At 42.0% G+C, this 16383-nt stretch overlaps 1 protein-coding gene across 1 annotated transcript; it reads left to right on the top strand.

The window, feature by feature from the left end:
• The first annotated feature begins 2328 nt into the window (after nt 1-2328).
• On the top strand, nt 2329-14400 carry LOC143280190 (UMP-CMP kinase-like). Its single transcript, XM_076584797.1, has 6 exons — nt 2329-2959; nt 4292-4438; nt 7124-7261; nt 9426-9502; nt 10424-10520; nt 12053-14400. Exons 1-6 carry the CDS (start codon nt 2849-2851, stop codon nt 12095-12097), a joined length of 615 nt encoding a protein of 204 aa, XP_076440912.1. The 5' UTR covers nt 2329-2848; the 3' UTR covers nt 12098-14400.
• Nucleotides 14401-16383: the final 1983 nt, after the last annotated feature.

Here is a 16383-nt window from a genome sequence, read left to right as displayed (position 1 = left end):
GGCAACAAAAATCAATAAGCAAACAAACAAACAAGCAACAACAACAAAAACAACGACAAAAATCCCAACAACAACAGCACTCGGCAGCAGCAGCAACAACAACAACAACAAAAACGTAGCCCGGATCAAGTTAAACTGCAAACCGTCTAAAGTTAGAATTTGATATATGCTATTTTAAAAAAAGAAAAAAAGAAAAAAAAAGAAGGTATCTGCAACAACGTTAGATGGCTGGCCCGGATCCACTGTCACGGAGTCCGCCCGTCAGAGCTCAGCCCCGGTGCCCATGCCGATCCACTGTCACGGAGTCCGCCCGTCAGAGCTCAGCCCCCGGCCGGTGCCCATGCCGATCCACTGTCACGGAGTCCACCCGTCAGAGCTCAGCCCCCGGCCGGTGCCCATGCCGATCCACTGTCACGGAGTCCGCCCGTCAGAGCTCAGCCCCCGGCCGGTGCCCATGCCGATCCACTGTCACGGAGTCCGCCCGTCAGAGCTCAGCCCCGGTGCCCATGCCACAGTCACATTAAAATTTTGCTCAAGTTCTCAACTCAGCCTGAACGAAGGCTTCATTTCACATGATACCTGACTTTCCATTTCGTGCTTGTTTGTCGGGTCCTTGGTCTAAGCGTGTATACTGATTGTTAGTGGCTGCTTAGTTGATTGCCTGCCTTCTTCTAAACCTCACAGTCTTCATCAGACAGTTCCTCTTGTGTAGACCTCTCGATCATTTTTTTAATTTTTTTATCTTGAGTTAGGCCGACCACTGACAGTGTTGGAAACCCTCCCCAACAAAAACAAACAAACAAACAAAAAACAAACAAACAAAAAAACCAACCAACAAACTGCAAACAAACAAAAACCGTCACACAGTATAGTGTCAACAACTGAATATCAGTATTGCCTGGCAGAGAAAACTTGAATGATTGTTTACCCAAGACTGGAACACACAAACACACACGGCACACACACACACACACACACACACACACACACTGTGGCGCACACCAGACCGCAATCAACAACAACAACAACAACATGTGATAATAATGATGATAAGAATGATAAACTGTAATGATAAATACGGCATCAGTACACTGGCACACACACTGACACAAGCACACACACTAACACACGCACACTACAAACTGAGGTCAGTGATACACACACACACTGGCACACACACACACACTCACACACACACCGTCACACACACACACACACTGACTGACACTGCACACGCACACACACACAAACACTGATTGACACGACATACACAACACTGTCACACACACACACACACACACACACACACACACACACACACACACACACACACATGCATACACACACATTGGCACAACTTGAAAATTCGATAATGTATAAATCAGTCGTGGGCCGGGTTCCGTTGGGATTTTAGTTTGTTTTCTTTTACTTTTTATTACCCGCTCAGGCAGATGTACTCTGGCATGTTTTATGATAAGTAGTTATAACAGTCAACTGAAACAACAAACGCCATGTGTGTGTGTGTGTGTGTGTGTGTGTGTGTGTGTGTGTGCGTGCGTGCGTGCGTGTGTGTGTGTGTGTGTGTGTGTGTGTGTGTGTGTGTGTGTGATGATAGGCCTATGGAATACATGATATGGCATGCCAGTGCCCGACTGGCAACTAAATTGTTCCCGTGCCAAAGTCATCTGGAGTCAAAACTTTCATGGATTCTTTCAGTTTGTACAGTCACTCACGGTTCCAGTTAGGTGTTCGTTCAGCAATGGAAAATGCGTATTTAAGCTCTAGCTGGAAGAAAACGCACCGGACGTCACGTGCTTCTGGAACCAAAAATTAATAATAAACTAAAAATTGGTAGTATCAAGTTGTTCATTCCTGTCACTGATTGCGAGCACAGTGATTCTTGAGAAACAGAACTTTGCATTTGGGGTTAATGTCGACACCCACATCAGGTGAAAATAACCTTCGAGAATATCCATCACAGGAGTTGGGGGGGGGGGGGGGGGGGGGTGGTGGTGGCTACAAGACGACACTGATGCATAGACACTGGTATGTAATATGAGATATCTGTGTCTATGACTGTTACCACAAGAACTACACCATGTTAAGATAGGCAGCGAAAATAAGAATGTTTATTTTGGGTGTCTGCGGTCAACATTTTGACCACGAGCAACTGGCGCAGACCACTGAGATACATATATACATAATCACATACGTGTATACATACATATATTATGGTGCAGGTATAACCCCAAATGACCCTTGTTCTCCCGTGACTTGCGTTGCGTTGCGCAGGTCACTGCGCACAGGGCACCCGTGTGAAAAGAATTTGGCCTTCAATACAAAAGAGCTTTTGAAGCGTGTCCCGTTTGTGTTGTGATATCGTTAACGTAAAAAGAAAAAAATACACCGGGAAGAATTCGAAGGTTGTTACAGGTTTTCAGTCGATTGTTTGTGTTTAAATAATTGATCGAACACAATTCAGTACTAAATAGGTGGAGCGTGGACAGTTACCGGTTGATAACTGTCTATTCAGTTGCGTTTCCAGGCTGTTTGGGAAGACAGTGCGTCACGTCTGATTCTGATTGTCTGACAGTCAACACCACACTGTGTGAGTGTGACGTTTAACGAAATCAGCCAGCGTATCAATAGATCGACCGACGATCTTTGAACAAACCCCGTGGACACGTCATCAGAGGCTCTGGCTTCAGCATTTGTTTGCTTGCTCGGCGGGGTGTCCGGTCTGACGCAAAGCGGATTTTGTCGTCTGCGATCCACTCTGCTCAGATCGTGTACAGTGAAGCAATATTATTTACACCTGAGACAGCTGAGGTCTTCACCCTTGTGCTGGATGAACACGAGTATGGCCGGAGATTCTCAGTCTCAGACCATGTACAACGTGGTGTTTGTGTTGGGTGGACCTGGGGCCGGCAAGGGCACACAGTGTCAAAGGATTGAGCAGGTAATTTCCTCAGCAATCACAAATTTTCTGATGTTGTCAAAGTGTGAAGATAAATTCCGCTAATTTCGATTTCAAAATGTTTCCAGGTCGCAAAGAGTCTGCACTTGTTTTAGAAGTTGCAAGAAGAGTTATTTCAGGATATTGATTATTCATTGTCATATTTGTGGCAGCTGATGCAATTATGATATATTTGGTGTGATGGTGGAGGTGTTTTTGTGTGAGTCTGTGAGTGTTTTAGAAGTTGCAAGAAGAATCATTTCAGGATTTTGATTATTCATAATCTCATATTTGTGACTTCTGATGCAATTATTGTGTAATTGTTGTGATGATGGAGGTGTTTTTGTGTGAGTGTGTGTGCAGTTACTTATTTATAGTTTGTTTGAAATCAATATATTATTGTTAGAATTTAAACAGTGTAATTTAATATTTATGTGCAGTCACAAAAAAGTGCTGTTCTAACTACTTTCTTGGAAAATAATGTAGTTAAGATGTTTTGCACCAGTGGGGTTTAAAGATTGTCTAAAATTGCTATTTCTTCTTCCACTTTTGACGATCAACATCATCATGTTGATGAAAATTGTTTTGTGAAAGGTTGTTGTTGGGTGCAATTTAACTGGGTTGCCGAGGGACGCACTGTTAGTTGATAGGGGAGATGGGGTGCAGTCCATTGGTGTGTTTGCATCTTAACTAGACCAGTCCGGCTACTGTAGTGGTCCCCAGAAATACACCTGACTGGCACAGCCCAAGCTTCTAGTTATGGCACATCCTGATATCAACCAGTTATGGTGCATCCTAGACAAAGACTTCAGGAAAAAGGTTGATCATTTTGATGAATGAAAAAATGTAGAGATGCTAATGAAGGAATGCTTGAGCAGTGAATTGTGGGAGACTTAGGGGAGGGCGGAGGTTCTGTTTTGTGCATTATCATTATGTATAAAGAACAGGCTTTCATTTTTGTGGAAATATATGTAAAAATGAGATCGGCTGCTAATGCTCAGATTATTGTTGATGTATATTACATTCAAGCAGATTGCATGACTTTACTGTTTAGTAACTCATTGTATAATTTACAATGGTTTATTTTTGAATGAAAATATAGTAGAACAAAAATTGAGTGGAGTCAGAACATAATCATTGTGTCATCCAAAGTGTTGGAGTGACAAGTGTACATGTAAAATTCGATGTTTTGTGTTGAATATTCTTTTTGACATTTTCAGTTGTTTCCATATTGCTATTGTGTTTAAGTAACCATTTGGACAGAAAGAAAAAAGCGAGAAACAAAGTATTCTTTATGAAAAAAAGTGTAAAAGACAAGGCTGTGCTGTGTTCCAGGAATTCAAATATGTTCACCTGTCAGCGGGGGATTTGCTGCGGGCAGAAAGACAGAAGACTGACTCCAAGTACCGAGAGGATATTGAAACTCACATCAAGAATGGCTCCATTGTGCCTGTGAAAATCACTTGCTCCTTGCTCAGAATGGTTTGTAATCAAATATTAAACACCAACAAAAGCACCTGAATGTTCTCAAACATTCATTCACATTTGTCTTTTTTTCTTATTATTTTTAACCTGAAATATAAGGAAGAGGTACAAAGGTAAGTGCCAGACTACCAATGAATTTCTGTGCCAGTTGATGAGTTGTACATTGTAGGGGAAGAAGTTTTGCATGAACTCTATGTGTCGCACTGTACAACATGTATCAGTCTCACTTGCACTGAAAGACCAGAACATTCCTGTAACAGATACTTGTTCTTCAAGTTGTAGAGAGGGGAAAGGAAGATTAAACCACAGTAATTCCTGGCCCCCTCCCATTCTATAGCTCACACATGCAAGCACAAGTACACTTGCACAGTCAAGTGCACTGTGTAAGCAGGTGCTCCTGAGTGGATGGTTTGATAGGAAATCTAGGAGTGTTTTCTCAGTCAATTGAAATGATTATGAAAGTTTTAAAATGGTAAAAAAAAAAAGTAAGATCAGGGAGGGAAAGAAAGGGTTTCATGCAAAATTAAGAACAAGGGAACCTTGGGCCAAAATCCAAACTAAAAATATATGCTTGCCTGCGCATTAACCAGTTCACATTGATAATCATTATATTCTGCAATACCTCCATCCAGTACTGCATATGGTACATGGATGGATACTTATGAAAATTATAGCACCTGTCCTCGGTCAGAGACCAAGCTCTTAGCACTTTACAATCACAAAGTTATTTTTTTAACCAGCTGTCATGGCGAAGTGGTTAGCATCACAGACTGGGTGTGTTGCTTTAATTTCCTGACCAACACTGCAAGTATCTGTATCTCTCTGGCCTGGTTGATGCCGGGATATTATTACAGGAAGTGTAAAGTACAGCCTTATCATGTAGGCCCAAACCTAAATGGACCTCCATAGCAGCAGCAGCATCATCATCATCATCATCGTAATCTTCCTTCATTATCATCAATATAAAAAAAAGCCCCAAATATGTGGCCTTTCATGCCCTGCTCTCACGGTGACCTCAGTTTCGACACCCCTCCACTTCCACGCTTGGGTTAAGTCTTGTCAAGGCCATCAGTGTCAGCGGATTCATGGGGGACTGTCGATGGAGGGATGTGGTGGTCCCCACTCTGGGGGAGACACTCACTCAGTCTGGTTCCACAACTAAACCATTATTGTCATCAGCAGGGGGCTTAGTAATTGGTGTCCTAAGTATGTTAAGTCAGAACAGGCACTACCGAACACCACAGAAGTGACTCAGCAGCAGTGCAGGGTCTCCTCTGGTTTTTGGCCTCCTGGCGACCTAACATTGATGGTTCCCTGTAGATTGCTGGCACTGGGACTGCGACAGACGAATATGGGTGTGGCTATGTAAGGGGGACTTGGAATGAGTGATGTGGGAGTTATGCCGCTGAAACAGTGCAGATGATGGGGTAGCAAAAAATAACAAACAAACAACAACAACAACAGCAACAACAACAAAAAAAGCCATAAAATTATGAAAAATCCACTGAGTTATTAGCACAACAGGCTACCTACCAGTATAGAGCTGACTGACAGCTGCTGTTTGGTGCTCATTATACATTTCTTGTGTCACTCAATCAGGTTTCAGGCATGCACACACACACTCAGACAGACATGTAACCCTTTACATGTATGACTGTTTTGTTTATTTAGCCCACCATAGAAACAGCCATACTCTGTTTTTGGGGGTGTGCAATGCTGGGTACATTGTTTTTCCATAACCCACTGAACATGGATTACAGGATCCATTACATGTGTATTTGATCTTTTGCATGCATAGACTCGATATGCATTGACACAGAGAAACATGCTCATAGATGTACATACAAGCATGAACGTGTAAAAATTACAGACAGTATGCTAGTATTTTACATTTCATAATTTTTTCAAAGTGATAAAATCAATAAATAGCCTAATTCATTATCTAACATTGGCAGCTGACTTTTTATCTGAGGTGATATAAAAAGATCTTTCGTCATTTTTGTTGTGACAAAAGAATCACATGAATGCAGTAATTGAGTAGAAGTTTGATTTCTGCCATAAAAAAATGATAAGTCTTATCAAATATTACCGACACAAACTGAAATTGGAATTGGCAGTAGAAAATGAGAACCGTAGACAAACTGATACAATGTCGTCTTCTTGGCATTCACAGCTGCACCATCAGTTCAGCTCTGGCAATGGATGACGTCGTTTTCTCCAGCTCTTCATGGCTACAGTAAAGACATATTGATACAATAATGAGATTATTAACACAAACGTGACAATATAGAGGATGTTGAGTTGCACATGTACACACAAGTTCACTTGAATTTATATCACAATGCACACACACATGCACATAATTCACACATGTAATGTATACATACATGTGATAACCACACACACAGTACAGTATATATCCATGGGCACACACTTTTGACACATAAAATGATGAACACTTGGTTCATACACTTTGGCATTTCTTTTTTTGTTTCATAACAGTTGAAGTCTGGATCATTGCGATAACCACATGCTTAGTAATATAATTTAATGATAACCACTCAACATCAACACTCTTTAAGTCTTTTTTTTACGGGTGAGCATGTGACTGTGTGTGGCAGCCTAATGCTGAGTCGTCCTCTTGTTTGTGATGTATGGCAGTGATTGTCCTCTGCCCAACAGGCGATGGAGGAAAGCAAGAAGAACCATTTCCTCATTGATGGCTTTCCCCGCAACAAGGACAACCTGGACGGCTGGAATCAAGCCATGGACTCCGTGGCTGTTGTTCGCAAAGTCTTGTTCTTCAACTGCCGTGAGGATGTGAGTTGTGAACCCTTGAATGTGTGTATGACATTCTGAGGGAAAACCTGAACTGAAAAACAGTCTCAAACCATTATCATAATGCAGTAGAATATGGCTGCAAGTATTGTGTTTTGTATGTGTCTAGAGCTTGGCAGGTGTGTGTGAACCATTGTCAGGACAGTTGAGGTTTGTGTGAACCGATGTCAGGACAGTTTTGGTGTGTGGTGTGTGTGAACTGATGTCAGGACAGTCATGGTGTGTGGTGTGTGTGAACTGATGTCAGGACAGTCATGGTGTATGGTGTGTGTGAACCTGTGTCAGGACAGTCATAGTGTGTGCTCTGTGGCAGGTGTGTGTGAACCATTGTTAGGACAGTTGAGGTGTGTGTGAACCGATGTCAGGACAGTCTTGGTGTGTGGTGTGTGTGAATTGATGTCAGGACAGTCTTGATGTGTGGTGTGTGTGAACTGATGTCAGGACAGTCTTGGTGTGTGAATTGATGTCAGGACAGTCTTGGTGTGTGGTGTGTGTGAATTGATGTCAGGACAGTCGTGGTGTGTGTGAACCGATGTCAGGACAGTCTTGGTGTGTGGTGTGTGTGAATTGATGTCAGGACAGTCTTGGTGTGTGGTGTGTGTGAACTGATGTCAGGACAGTTGTGGTGTGTGTGAACCGATGTCAGGACAGTCGTGGTGTGTGTGAACTGATGTCAGGACAGTCGTGGTGTGTGTGAACCGATGTCAGGACAGTCGGGGTGTGTGGTGTGTGTGAACCGATGTCTGGACAGTCATAGTGTGTGCTCTGTGGCAGGTGTGTGTGAACCGATGTCTGGACAGTCATAGTGTGTGCTCTGTGGCAGGTGTGTGTGAACCGATGTCTGGACAGTCATAGTGTGTGCTCTGTGGCAGGTGTGTGTGAACCGTTGTCTGGACAGTCATAGTGTGTGCTCTGTGGCAGGTGTGTGTGAACCGATGTCTGGACAGTCGTAGTGTGTGCTCTGTGGCAGGTGTGTGTGAACCGATGTCTGGACAGTCATAGTGTGTGCTCTGTGGCAGGTGTGTGTGAACCGATGTCTGGACAGTCATAGTGTGTGCTCTGTGGCAGGTGTGTGTGAACCGACGTCAGGACAGTCATAGTGTGTGCTCTGTGGCAGGTGTGTGTGAACCGTTGTCTGGACAGTCATAGTGTGTGTTCTGTGGCAGGTGTGTGTGAACCAACGTCAGGACAGTCATAGTGTGTGCTCTGTGGCAGGTGTGTGTGAACCAACGTCAGGACAGTCATAGTGTGTGCTCTGTGGCAGGTGTGTGTGAACCGACGTCAGGACAGTCATAGTGTGTGCTGTGTGGCAGGTGTGTGTGAACCGATGTCTGGACAGTCATAGTTTGTGCTGTGTGGCAGGTGTGTGTGAACCGACGTCAGGACAGTCATAGTGTGTGCTCTGTGGCAGGTGTGTGTGAACCGATGTCTGGACAGTCATAGTGTGTGCTCTGTGGCGGGTGTGTGTGAACCGATGTCTGGACAGTCATAGTGTGTGCTCTGTGGCAGGTGTGTGTGAACCGATGTCTGGACAGTCATAGTGTGTGCTCTGTGGCAGGTGTGTGTGAACCGACGTCAGGACAGTCATAGTGTGTGCTCTGTGGCAGGTGTGTGTGAACCGACGTCAGGACAGTCATAGTGTGTGCTCTGTGGCAGGTGTGTGTGAACCGATGTCTGGACAGTCATAGTGTGTGCTCTGTGGCAGGTGTGTGTGAACCGATGTCTGGACAGTCATAGTTTGTGCTCTGTGGCAGGTGTGTGTGAACCGATGTCTGGACAGTCATAGTGTGTGCTCTGTGGCAGGTGTGTGTGAACCGATGTCTGGACAGTCATAGTGTGTGCTCTGTGGCAGGTGTGTGTGAACCGATGTCTGGACAGTCATAGTGTGTGCTCTGTGGCAGGTGTGTGTGAACCGATGTCAGGACAGTCATAGTTTGTGCTCTGTGGCAGGTGTGTGTGAACCGATGTCTGGACAGTCATAGTGTGTGCTCTGTGGCAGGTGTGTGTGAACCGATGTCTGGACAGTCATAGTGTGTGCTCTGTGGCAGGTGTGTGTGAACCGATGTCTGGACAGTCATAGTGTGTGCTCTGTGGCAGGTGTGTGTGAACCGATGTCTGGACAGTCATAGTGTGTGCTCTGTGGCAGGTGTGTGTGAACCGATGTCTGGACAGAGGCAAAACTAGTGGCAGGGCTGATGACAACATGGAGAGCTTGAAGAAAAGGTCAGTGTCTTTCACCATTGGATGCTTGATGTGTTCCTATGCTTAAAAGAAATGTTAACCATCTCTTGTCCCACAATCGGAGAGAAAGACTGATTCAGTGAGGAGACGTACTGCTTGAGCTGTTGTTGCTCTTTTCCTGACCGTCTTTCCCCTGAGATTTTTATAACGTGATACGGTTATGACTAATTCGATTTGAATTTTGTTGATTCATGTCTAACATCAGCTTGTGTAAATAAACTACAGATAAATGAGCAAATGAACTTTCTCACCTTGGCTGTTGTGTGAAGATGTTGCCGATGACTACAGGGTGATAATCATGAGTGTTCTCCCCCCCACCCCTTTTTGCCCGCCTGTGGGAATGCTAGGGGCTCTTCCAGCAATATAATCAGCATCCCCACCTTCTGGAAATTCTGTGCCAGAAATTTCCTCTTTTCAGTTGGTCTCTTTGTTTCTGGCTTTTTACCATTTCTGTCTTGTCATCTCGGCCTTTTCTGTCATTTCTGCCTTGTTGGATCATTCTCCAGTTTTTTTCCTTGACAGCCTTGATTTGTGTGTGTGTGTGTGCGCTTTTTCTTGTTGTATTCTTTTTTTTATTGCCCAGGACATGCTTGTTTCTTGCTGGTATTTTATTCTATTTTTTGCCTATTATATGTAATTTTATGTTTTTTCTGTGAATATGTTCTTTTGTGCAGGTTTTTTTTTTAATCCTTATTTTTTTTAATTGTTGGACAGGTCATTGTCAGAGGCATGTCCTAGGTTTTCATGTTTGAATGTGATTGTACTTGTGGCTGATTTTAATTTCCAGTGTTGTTTTTTCTTCATGTTGTTGGGGATTGTTATTGACTGTATTTTCAGCCCTGATGTGGCCCTGTAATGGTTGGCTGGGCTGTAAGTGATAATGATAACGATGTGTTTCCTCAGGATTAAAACCTACACTGAGTCCACCATGCCCGTCATTGAGCACTACCGCAAGCTTGACCTGGTGGCTGAGATTGACGCCAACCAGACACCAGAGGAGGTAGGTGTGGGTTGGAGGTTAGGTGAGGGGTGGGGTGGGCTGGGAGGGGCGGTGGGGGTTCAAGCAGAGATTGATCACCAATCTGTAGAGTTCAGTTTATGCGGGTCTCCCTGAAAAAATAAACAGATTGGGTGCTTGTGTTTGCTGACGAAGTTTCATGATATGCTTCACTGCTGTGCCTACATGAAATAGAGACACTGTGACAGAATAGGTGAAGCGCTGGACTTGTGATCCTGTGTTGACCATTGATCAGGGTTCAAGGTGCTGTTTAATTGTGACAGCTTGGTTTGGTTGCCTTGGGAAAGGCACTTTCATTTTCCTCACTCTGCCTGCAGTTGATACCTGATTTTGGTTGGCGAAGGTTAGAACAGCGGAAGGAGAAGACTGGGCCCCCGCCTGCCTATGCTGAGCTCTGGATGCAGTGGATATGAATTCACTTCCCTGATGGCTGTAAAAGGCGATGGGACCTTTAACTTCATTTAAAAAATTTTTTTCAAACCTTGACAATAGCTGTTGGACATGATTTCTGCTAACTTTAGGCACAGTGATCTATGTTGCTGTGTGTTCTGTGTGTAGCTGTAGTGTTGCTGATAATGGACTTTTAACTTTTGGTCAGTCCTTTTGCATCTGCCAGCACTGATGAAGTTTTTGACACAAACTCGTGTCGGACATGGCATGAAAATTGAAACAGCAGTCAGAGCAGGGCTTGATCGGCGATGGGATTGGGACATTTTTTTTTCTGTATGTTTTCTTTTCTTGTTTTTCTGTGGCACCACCATTTTGAGCAGTGGAATGTATTCTGCTGTTTTCCAGCAGCTTGGGGTCTGTGAGACGCACTTCATTATATGTTTGGGTCATATGCAGGTGTATTGTGAATATATTTATATGTGTCTTTATGTGAAGGGTGGGGCCTGGGTATGTAAATTTGTTGGCTGAGGGTTTGGCCTGGGTGTCAGACCGCAGACTGTCGCATGTGCATTATGTATCTGTGTTGTGTGTGTGTGTGTGTGTTGTTCGTTTGTTCTTTAACGGCTTTTCACTGTAAGTGCTATTGGAAGAGGGTAGGAAAAAAATCCAGGAGGGAAAAGAAATTACTGTGTAATGTGTGTGTGTGTGTGTATGTGAGTGTGTGTTTGTACATTTGCATGCTTGTGTGAGTATGCGTACTTGTGTACATGGTCCGTTTTTATTATTATGTTTTAGTCATTTGCCTTCTGTATATTGGCCATGTTTATTACATTTTACTGAATTTATCCATTTGTTTGTTGTGTTGATATTTTTTAGTTTTGTTTCATTTCATGTTAATGTTCTATTTCAGTCTTTGCTAAGCTGTCAAATCCTGACCAGTGCATTGGGCTAATTAATATGTCAGGCAGGCATCTGCTCCTTTTTTTTTCTTTTATTTCATTTCAATTAGTTCTTAAAGCATATATGGATCAGTCAGCATACTTTGACACCACCTTGAAACCAGAACCCTAGGAGGCTGAATATGACGGCGCAAGGCTGAAAAAGTGTGATGCTGTGTGTTGCAGGTTTTCGGCGACGTGAAGAAAGTGTTTGACTCCCTAGCCAGATGAGGCGTGTGATGAACTTGGACAATTCTTGTGGGACAACTTTCTCTGCATGTTCCGAGACACTGAAATGGGGGCGTTATGAGGAAATGGATTTTCTTTAAGTTTATTTTTAAAAAAAACAACAACCAAATAAATGTTAATCTTGGGCTCCTTACTTTTGGAAAGTTTTGTGGCATTTTCTTTGTTGTTGTTTTTTATGTGGGTATGCATTTAAAATGTGGCATTTTTTGTTATATTAACAAATGAAATACAAATGTTGTTAAAATTACATTTTAGTCAAAGATTGGGTGTGGGATTATGCCCTTTTGGTCTATATAAACTGGGTATTTGAATTGAAAGAAGGCAATGATTTTTATTTAAACAAGGTTTTTATTTCTACTGTCCAAAAGAGTTGATGCCGTGCATCACATAATTGTGAGGGTGTCTTGGTGGTCTTATGAACATGAAAGCATCAAACGGAAGTGGTTTCTACATGGACATTATGACTGAAGTGCTTCTATAACCCTGTAATTTGCAAGTGTTCCCAAGTATTGTGGCGAGTCCGTTAGTAGAAGAAAGTCCGGAACTGTCTGCAACGACCAAAAGGGAGCAGAGAGTGAGACAAAGTTCACAAAACAAAACATCAAATAAAACGTCACAAATAGACGCAAACGATGTAAGATACATGAATCCTGAGACGAAAACGTTTCTAATCCATAAAAGGTTTGCAGAGACAGAGCAAATCGATAATGTCACTTATCTGAAAAATGGCGGCCATTGAGAATGATTGTTTACCTACTGCCGGAAATGGCATTTCATTGGCTAGCAGATGGCGGTCTGATGGCGAGATGCCGTATCACTGAGTTGCCGCGATAAATTTGGGCCGAGAAGAGCAAACAGATAGGCTTGGTTTGCATCAGTTTGATATGGTAAGTACATTTAACCAAACTGGGAGTGTAATACAAACTCCCCATGTGACCTTGGAACCCTCTGTACTGTTCGTAGCATGTTAACCCTTATCCATATGTTGTGGGTCTTAAATGACCCAGTCATAATTTTCGCATGATAACCGAGTCAGGTTTTAAGCTGCCTCCTCAAAATTGTTTGACAGTAGAGCACGGCCATGCATCTGTACCAAAAATTGATAGTTTTCCTGTGTAAACAAAGGTTTAAAAAACAAACAAACCCCCAAACCCAAAACATGCAAAACAACTTAACTCCCAATACACCGTAGATCCAAGCAGACCCACACTGTCAAGGAAGGGACCATGGGTCCCGGGAGACCCATGACATACAGCAAGGCTTTCTTCCTTCAATCAGAAAAAGCCTGGGTCAGGGAAGACCACTTTTCCTTCAGAAAAAGCCTGGATCACTTGGGACCCATGACATGCAGTGAAGAGCATTTTAGGTGAAGTACGGGGAAGGCTTCTTGTTGAAGTTTGGGGAAATCTCCACAGATATAGTTCCTGCCCTTATCAGATTATCTCTCATCTTTCTGTAGGTTTTTTTAATTTTCTTTCTGTTTTTGTTTGTCTGTTTGGGTTTTATTTCCTTCCTTTTCATTTTAAACTTTGTTATGATGATACTGACTTCAGTTTTGTACATGAAATGCAGAGAATTCCATAAGCATATCACAGTGCATGGTATACATATTTTTTCAAGTTTTCAAATTGTCTGTGAGCATTTTTATAACTCTTTGTGTAAATGCACACACATGTTAGAGCTGATACAGAAAGCATCACAGTGTCAGCACATGATAGATATGGAGAATTTCATGGAGAACGTTTTGGCAGTTGACATTACAGATCCAATTTGCATCAGAAAAAAAGTTTGTTAAATACAAAGTTTTGATTTTGCTCAACAGTTTTGCACAGTGTGGTTTTGTCATTTGATTTTTTTTCTATCAGTGTTAAGTATTAGTTTGATATATGTTTTTAATATTTTGAATTGATTGTAATTATCGTCTTAAGCATTTTAATCCTCTAGTCTTTGTGATATTTGCAACATCATAGCAAGTTACACAGTAAAGTTGTGTGCATTATTACAGGAAATTTTTGCAGTTAAGGTGAAAAAAGTGACAAAAATGTTGATAAAAGCCACTACCATATAGCCTTGTGTGGGAATATGTCATGGATGGGGCAGTTAGGCTACTTGAACATTTTTCCACATTCTTTATGATGGTTCAATTATAGATGTATAACGAATGGGTCTTTTTTTTTCTTTAAAAAAAAAAAGGTTTGGTGTCAAACTATTTTGGTAGCCTAAAACTTGTGAAGTCAAATATATGTGTTGGCATGTGATCCAGATGTATAATAAATATAATGGAAAAGAAATTTGTTGTTGATGTTCTGTTGTCATGTGTGCAGTGGACTGACTTGTGAATGATCCTTCTTCTGCATTCAGGGGCTGCAACTCGCACATTGGGATTTTGTGTGTGTGATCAGTTTTATCCCACCTTGTAGGCAGCCATTCCCTGTTTTCCAGAGTGTGTGTATGCTGGGCATATTCTTGATTCCATAACCCACTGAATATTGACATGGATTATGGGATCTTTAGTTTGTGTATTTGATCATACACATGCATATACAAACATGAACAGGCACAACCAGGTCTGCACATTTGTTGATCTAGAAGATCAGAAAAATACCCACCTTAAACCCTTTCAATGCCAAACATATTTTATGCCCAGTGACAACTATTTGTCAAGGGAGTTTTGGTCATGAAGGGTAATGATAAGAGTAAATGACAAAAAAAAAAAAAAAAAAAAAAGTTGCAGGAAAATGAACACACTATCCAATCATGACAATTTCACAAGAATTAAATGATTTTGTTACAGGAAAATTCCTGCATTGATGCGGATAGATATTTTGGGGCTTGTCTTGGGGCACTTTATTTTTTTTAAAGGGGACGGAAGTTTCTGCCCTGGGGCACTCAAGGTACCCACCATGCCCTGTGACCAGAATTCAAAGCCAGAACCCTAAGACAGGCTGAAGGTGCCAGTTTTGATTAAGACATTTAGTTGATTTTGAACTTTCGAAGTATACTACATTGTAATGAAGTTTGTTTTGATGCATGTGGAGCATGTGAGTGTGTGCTCATGTCTTCAAGGTAAAATTAGGTCCTAATTCTCGAGCAGAATTCAAGCCTCAAATATAAATTTGGTTGAACTGTTGCCATACAGATAAACCAATAATCGTCATCATTAAGCTTCCAGACAATGCTACACATATAACCAATATATTGTAATGGTTGATTGCTGTGTAGAAATTTGCACTTGAACATGACACAAAAAAGTTTGAAATAATGGCTGACACGACTTGATCACAGAAGTATTACAGAATACCATCACACATCCTAACATGTTGTCATGTACAACCTGATAAATTGGTGTTGAGTTTTGTGTATTATCTCATGAATTGCTCAATCAGCGCTTTAACTGTATACACTGACTGATAATTTGTGCTGGTGCCTAAAGTGCTAAGGGTTATTTAGCCATGTTGATAGTGTAAGATCATCTCAATCTGTTGCCAAGGTGAAGTGGCAGATTATAAAAGAACTCATTTCCAGTTTCAAAGGAAAAAAAGCAAATATTCTCATTCATAAGGTAATAGGAATTATCACAAGTTGCGATGATACTGAAGTAATTTCATATAATCCATTAGTGAGCTGTTGAGTTCAACAGCCTATTGGCTTACACCCCTTGGATCATGTTGTACAGTGCATGGGTCTTAGTCTTGAAGAGGGAATCACTGTTTCAGGGAGTGGAGTTCCTGGTGTCTGAGGGGGATGTGTGTCTGGCGTTCCAAGGGGGCGTCTTGAGGGTGTAACTTTGTACTTAACTGCTTTTACACCATTACTGTTACCAGAGGTAACACAACAGCTGGGTTCTTCTCCAACAATTCCCCAAACCAAGTTTGGGATCAAATTATGAGAGTACTTCCTTGATGATCCGCCGGCAAAGAGAGCAACACATGTTCAAAGACAGTCGTGACTAACTAAGCAACAACCACACTTTTAATCAGTTGTTGGTGCTAAATATGTAGTTTACAGCAAGAAATGTCTTATCTGTTCCAACTCCGGATCAAATCATGCCCCTTTCTTCTTGCACTTCCCTAATCACTGATTTATTTCTCAGAACCATTCCAAAATATTTAACTTCCATAGATATTGTTAGTTCAACTGCTGACAAAAATTTTTCCTGAGTTTAACTTTGTTCAACTGAGATAATACAGTGAACTAAAGTGTCTGAATTTGGCATGTGTGCACACACATGAACACAAACACACACACACACAAAATATCACGTACAT

Source organism: Babylonia areolata, chromosome 3, assembly GCF_041734735.1.
Source record: "Babylonia areolata isolate BAREFJ2019XMU chromosome 3, ASM4173473v1, whole genome shotgun sequence".
In the NCBI taxonomy this organism is placed as follows: Eukaryota; Metazoa; Mollusca; class Gastropoda; order Neogastropoda; family Buccinidae; genus Babylonia; species Babylonia areolata.
This window is presented reverse-complemented; position numbering and strand designations above follow the sequence as displayed.